The following is a 6,487-nucleotide window of genomic DNA, read 5'->3' as shown; positions in this document are numbered from 1 at the left end:
CGGCGATTGCTTGCTGCCCATCGAGTGCGCCGCGGTAGATCGTATAGATAAGCAAGAGTTTGGAGTCGCCAGCCACGATCACGTTCAGGACTGAATGAAACGACCTCGCTGTCGTGCTAATGCTGTGTGTTTATTATTCAGATTCAGATACAGAGTCTACCTTGTTTAGATGGGTTACATGCAATGCAGAAGAATGTTTAGATGGGTTCAATGCAATGCAATATGCTTATCCGTACTACTTACTGTGATCGTGATGTACTAAATACCGTCTTTCCTTTTTCGTTTTTCAGCTCGGCGATTTTCCATGTCTGCATGAGTTGCTCCATTGCATCCACAGTCAAGTGCCCAATATGAACATTCTAGCCTACGCCCAGACCACCATCTTGACAGAGGTCATCCACGTTCCGGGGAGTCAGCCACCGACTGATGAGGTCAGAGGACGGAACCATGCACTGCTTGTCTTGCGTCGCTTGTACCAGTGTATCTGGAGTATGCACCAGGCAGGGCTTAGCCTTGGTGGCCACTTCACTCCAGCCAATATCCCTGTCTATACATCGCAGACCCTCAGCGTCAGGCTAACAGGGGTGCACTTCACCCGTTTCACTCAGGTCAACGGATACATTGACTACGACCAGCTTGTCACTTGTGTAGAGGAGATGTTCTCGTTGCGGGAGTGGGTGCCACCTGCCATCGAGGCATGGCTAGACCTGATCCAGGATGGAGTTACGGGGCACGAGTACCTGATCCGCTACAATGTAGCCCTGATGGATCCTGCGCAAGCGTTCCAGTGGCTTATGGAGGCGAGAGGCATCCTGGAGCAGCTGCGCTTCAGAGACCCACGGACCTTCCAGTTGATCCTTGGTATGCACCCTGAGATGGACGACTGGGATAGTAACAGCTACTGCTTGAACACACTTCTGGCCCAAACCAGAGGGTTCATCGACAGGCGAGACCCGACCCAGCAGCCCACCGTCTTCGAGCACGACGTCACAGGGGTTCTCACAGTATGCAGGAATAGCTCCCAGCACGCGTCCCGGTTCCTGGAGCGGTTCATGGTACTCATCCTAGAGTTCGATTTTCCAGCGCTCCTTTTTTAGGGCGGGGCTGCTCTTCGTTTTCAACCTGGAGGCCACAATGGCCTGAGCTGCGCTCCTGTGAACTCTTGAGACAATCATGGCGACCTCAAATCAAATGCATACATAGACTCTCCAGGTCATATAGTAGTGTTTAGCTAGCCAAACCACTCGTATTCATATTCATTCTTCGCTTGCGACTATTGCTAGTCTAGTCGAAACTGTACATGCTCTAGGTGAATTTTGAATTGTCAGTACTAGTACTCGTTTGCTTGTCATCCCTACATATACAGCTTTGCCATCTACAAGTACCTCACGTTTCTTGCATCTTCTCTGCTTTTTGTTGCCCTCCACAGTATGCATTCTTCGTTTGATTGATATACTACGCTTCTGCATTGTCAAAAAACCGCTGCTATACATACACATGATATACTAGCGCCCGATATGTCTACTCACTCCGTTCCAAATTACTCGTCGTGATTTTACTTCAAAAATTATTTTTGAACTAAAACCACGACGAGTAATTTGGAACGGAGGGACTACATGGCAGCTTGACGGCGAGCGTGCAAGCAGGAGATTTGGACGCCAAGGCACTATCCTTCACCCATCGTGCGGAACATATCATCGTCTGTGAAGCAATTTCGTTGCCAAAACTTGTCTCAGCAACAACATCAACATCAGGCTCCTTCCAGCACCTTGCCGTTGTCGTATTTTCTGCATGCGCTTCCACCCTCCCTCCCTTGCACATCCTTCAACCGCTCCTCGCATGAGCGCCCAGCCTCACATACCTGTACAACATTATGCACTGTTAGCTGCTGCAGCAGTAGATCAATTGTTAATAAGCTTCGGCATGAGATACTAGGCATTTTGGCTTCAACAAATCCTTAATTTTCCAGCACCACACCACCACCAGAAAGGAGGGCACCGGTTCAGGCCAAGCACAATTGGAAATATAGCAGTACAGTATGGACACTATTGTCTCTCTTCTTGGAACAAACCATGCTGCAGCTCGAGGGCTGAAAAAAAATGTGTACTTTGTGCTGCTAAGGCAGTCTTTGGGAATGAGAAGAACAACACAGTATTAATAGAGACATATGCTGAGAAGAAAACTGAGAAAAAAGCACTCAACATGACTGAACCAAAAAAACACCTAATCATCATTCTTTAACTGAAAACAAACAACTTCATTTCCACTACACAGAACACACTAATTTTCTTGACTGGTGCTACAGCCGCTGGTAGCGACGTGCCAGCCACCATGCCCGCCCGCGGCAAAATGATTAAATCTAACTAAAATTGTATCTCTGCGCTTCATTCAGAACTATGGGACGCACGAACAGCCAGAAAAAAACAGAGCAAGAATTAAAAGACTTACGACACAAGGCTGAGTGCCACATTCATGCTTCGAAATAACAGTAGCATTCCATTCAGCAACCTTCTCCATCAGGCCTCCAAATTAAATCGGGCAGGTGGTGCGCACTTTATGGATAAGTGCTCTATGAGCTTCTTGATAACTTCCAGATCCTGCATGATCAAAGCAAACAATTGGTGTGCTATCTTTTGTTGGTAATTTCACTGCTGTCAACCCATGCTCAATAAGCCACCCAAACCTTTTTTTTTAAAATAGAACAATAACCTAAACCTACTAGCAGTATTTTGGCCTTACCAATTCCAACCGAAACATGAAGTCACCTATATTTTGCATCCAGACAATTGTCAGGCTTAATTTTCCAGTGCGCTTTCGCTTTTATCCAACCAACAGCCTATCATGTTAGTTTTGTTCAACCATAGGACCATGGCCATCTTCCTCAGCAACATATCTAGTGACATACTCCCTCCGTCCCAAAATAAGTGACTCAAAGTTGAGTCACTTATTTTAGGACGGAGGGAGCACATCAATAACTAGCATACTAAAAAAATAGAACAATATGAGCTGACTGTCTCTCTTAGAACAAACCATGTGAGCTGCAGCTTGAGGGCTGAAAAAAATGTGTACTTTGTGCTGCTAAGGCAGTCTTTGGGAATGAAAAGAACAACACAGTAATAGAGACATATGCCAAGAAGAAAACGGAGAAAAAAGCACTCAACATGACTGAACGAAAAAACACCTAATCATTCTTTAACTGAAAGCAAAGAACTTACTTGGTTCAAATCTAGAAATCTGAGGTCCAATGTCTAAATTTAGCTTGCTTTGGAAAAAGCAAGAGTCCAAATCTCAGTTTTGTTCAACCATAGGACCATGGCCATCTTCCTAAATATATATGTTTCAGCAACAGATCTAGTGACATACATCAATAACTAGCATAATAAAAAACAGAACACACGGATCAAGTAACGCACAACTTCCAAGCAAACAGAACTTTTTATTGATTCCACTTTCTAGGAGGACAAAGCACAACATGAACCAGTGACAGTCAAGCAAGGATTTTGGAACAAGCCAAACTGGTTTCTACATCCAAAATGCTACAGGCATAAAGTGATCTTTATGCCTAGACACTATGAAGGAGCGCGTGGAGCGGTGATCTGTGATCTGCAGCTCTCCCTTGTGATTGAACTTGAGGCCAAATAAGGTGATATGGAGCACACAGCCGGCATAGTCTCCCCGAGCCAGTGCCTCCTCCAGTCCCTCCCGTTCCACGCGTTGGACGAGGCAGAACTTGCTCATGCCCACATAGCTGAGAGAGACTCCCATGTGTGGCTTCCGGTCCTTGCAGAACAACTTCTCCTTGGTTGTCTGGCAGTCCAGCTGCAACGTTGGAGTCGTGCTGTGGCAGCTGGGGGAGGCAACTTGGCAACAGAGATGTAGCCATCCCGATGAAGGCCAACCCAGGCGTTGAGCTCCCTGTCAAAGTGTGCTTGGCCGCTGAATGGCAAGGCCCACTCCCCATGCCATCTCCACACAGAATCCTTGGTGTTGAATGAGTAGTGCCCATGCAACCTTTGCTAGGTGCCGTCATGAAGTTAGCTGTGGACATAAAGATGGTGCATCCATCCGGGTGTAGTGCATAGGAGTTGACTCGACGGTGGAACGTTGGCGGTGGTGGCGGCAGAGTCTTCCAGGACCAGCCCTCGGTTGGTTGTTGCAGCGCATCCGGCGCGGTGGACCCCCATGACATGAACCCAAAGGAGTGTTGTTTCACGCGGAAGTGGTAAGATAATGCATGGAGCATCTCATCAACGACCATGGTGATGCCGAAGCCACAGACCATGTCAGCAGGGGCATGGGCGCCAATCGTCATTGCAGCCGTCTTGGTGTCGTAGATGAGGCTGCATCGCTGGTTCATGAAGGTGAAGATCTTGGTGCCCAAGGCAGAGAACGACATGCCGGGATGGGGTACAGTGCCAACCGGGCACTCTAACCGCAGGGTCGGAGGCTCCGGGAGGTGCCGGGCAGCGCCGCTGTGCTGGTCATCAGAGCCAGAGTCAGAGTCAGAGTCGAAGCTGTCGGCTTGGATCTTGTGGATGCTGTACCCCTTGGTCCAGTCATCCAACACGAGGTAGATGCTTGAACCGCCGCGACCTCTTTTCACCGCCGTCGCCGGCATATCCCCGGCGCTTATTAGACATCCCCACTGCGATTTGACAGAAGACCTAATAGTAATAACAGAGTAATCTATCTAATCCTCCTCCTGCTGCAGCTCGGCCTCTGTGTTCACCAATCAAGCGTCCTTGAAGAGTTTCGGCAGAAAGATCGAGCCTTGAATTTATTATATGATGGTCCTGCCGCCCTGCAAAATCTCAGTGTTAGAATCGGAATTGGAATTGGAGGGAGGGGAGGAGTTGGATTCCGAAAACGATTAGCAATCTGGTGGCGTGACGGAGACGACGGCCAGATCAGACGAGATCGGTGGTGAACACCTACCCAAATCAATTCGCATCTAGTAGCAATCACGGAAGGAAAGGGATCTGTGTACCTGCCCTGCCTGCGGTGAGGGCGAATCGGGGACGGACGATGGCGCCAGATTCAATCCACACCCTGCCCTGTGCCGCCTCGCCTCTCCGTCACACCGGCGCGCCAGAATCAGTCCTGCGAAGGGAAGATGACTGGCAGCACTGCGGCGGCGGCGGAGTTAGCGCGACGGAGAGCGGCCGCCCAAGACCCAGGAATATATGGCTGGTGTTTTTTTAGAAGGAGGTATTCGTGTGGACGCTGCTACGTAGCGGCGCCGCTTCCCTTCCCGTGCGCTCGCTAATAGCTCCGCTAATGCGTGGGTTACAGCATCTCTAAAATCGTTTTAGAGTCCCTAAAAAAATCGTTTTAGAGATTACTGTAAAACATTTTTACAATATTTTTACTGGATGACGTGTGTACAGAAGAGATCCCGTATAAATCCTTCAGGTCAAGTGTGGAGCCCACTAGTCAGTAGTATAATTATCTATCCATCGTTTTCCTATCTTCCTCCCGAAGAAAGGAAAAGCGATCTAGCTTTCGCCTCGCGCTCCACCGCCGTTCTCCGGCGGCTCCCCTCCGTCGATGACCCTGATCGTCGGCGGTGAGGGGGGGGGGGGGGGGAGGGGATCGCCGGATCCACACGTGATGGACGTTGGTGTCAAACTCAGAGATGTTCTGCTATCTTTTCAGTTTTGCCATGTCGGGTTTTACATGACTTGTACTCTGATCTTTATCATATAAATGAGACACGTATTACCATGCAAAAAAATAGTCAGTAGTATAATTTATAATAAGGTCCCTGCAAAATAGCATAAAGCCCCCTACAAGGAAAATAACTCAAACTGCAGCGAGCAGCTTTGTATCAGCCATCAGACACTAAATAATTAAGCCCACCCAACAATTAGAAAGCACTCATGCGCACTTCTGCTTCGAGTGTGGAAGGCTGGTGCATGGCGAGAAGGGCTGTGTCCCGGCGGTGGATCCGGATCAGCAATGGGGGGAATGGCTCCTGGCATCCCAGGTCGTTCTTGGGGGACAAAAGAAGTATCACACAGAGGCCCCTCGAGTAGTGCAAATAGCTTTAGAAGTGTCAGGTCAAGTAAGGGAGAACAAAATAGGAGGAAGTCGGGCATAGTCTGTGATCTCCCTATAAAGAGGAACCTGCATAATGAGTTCACCACCCTGGCCGTATCCCGCACTGGCGAGGAGGGCAAGGGGGGAATGAGGGAACCGGTAACCCAAACAAGCAGAAGCAATAGGTGGAGATAACACGCGAGAGGGATCTGCGGGATGAGATTGAGCAGAAGAGAGAAAGAGAAATGAGGTATGAGCTCCGATAGAGGCAACAAGAGAAGCAGGCTGAACTGAGGTTCAGGTACAAGCAGTATGGCCAGTGGGGCCATGAGAATGCTGGATCATCGAGCTAATTCAGGGGGAGGGAGCGCAGACAAGGGTACTATGTTAGGAAACCGAGGTCTGAGCATTATGTGGAAAGGCGATCTCCTAGCAGCCCAAGACATGT

At 48.9% G+C, this 6,487-nt stretch overlaps 1 protein-coding gene across 1 annotated transcript; it reads right to left on the bottom strand.

The window, feature by feature from the left end:
• Positions 1-3,416: 3,416 nt before the first annotated feature.
• LOC123151242 (uncharacterized) lies at positions 3,417-5,263 on the bottom strand. Its single transcript, XM_044570988.1, has 2 exons — positions 4,988-5,263; positions 3,417-4,801 (listed from the first exon to the last, which is right to left on the bottom strand). The coding sequence occupies exon 2, from the start codon at positions 4,616-4,618 to the stop codon at positions 3,563-3,565; it is 1,056 nt and encodes a 351-aa protein (XP_044426923.1). The 5' UTR covers positions 4,619-4,801; positions 4,988-5,263; the 3' UTR covers positions 3,417-3,562.
• Between the last annotated feature and the right edge of the window lie 1,224 nt (positions 5,264-6,487).

The sequence above is a fragment of the Triticum aestivum genome, chromosome 7A (genome assembly GCF_018294505.1).
Source record: "Triticum aestivum cultivar Chinese Spring chromosome 7A, IWGSC CS RefSeq v2.1, whole genome shotgun sequence".
In the NCBI taxonomy this organism is placed as follows: Eukaryota; Viridiplantae; Streptophyta; class Magnoliopsida; order Poales; family Poaceae; genus Triticum; species Triticum aestivum.
Note: the sequence above shows the minus strand (reverse complement) of the source record. Positions and strands in the feature narration are given on the sequence as shown.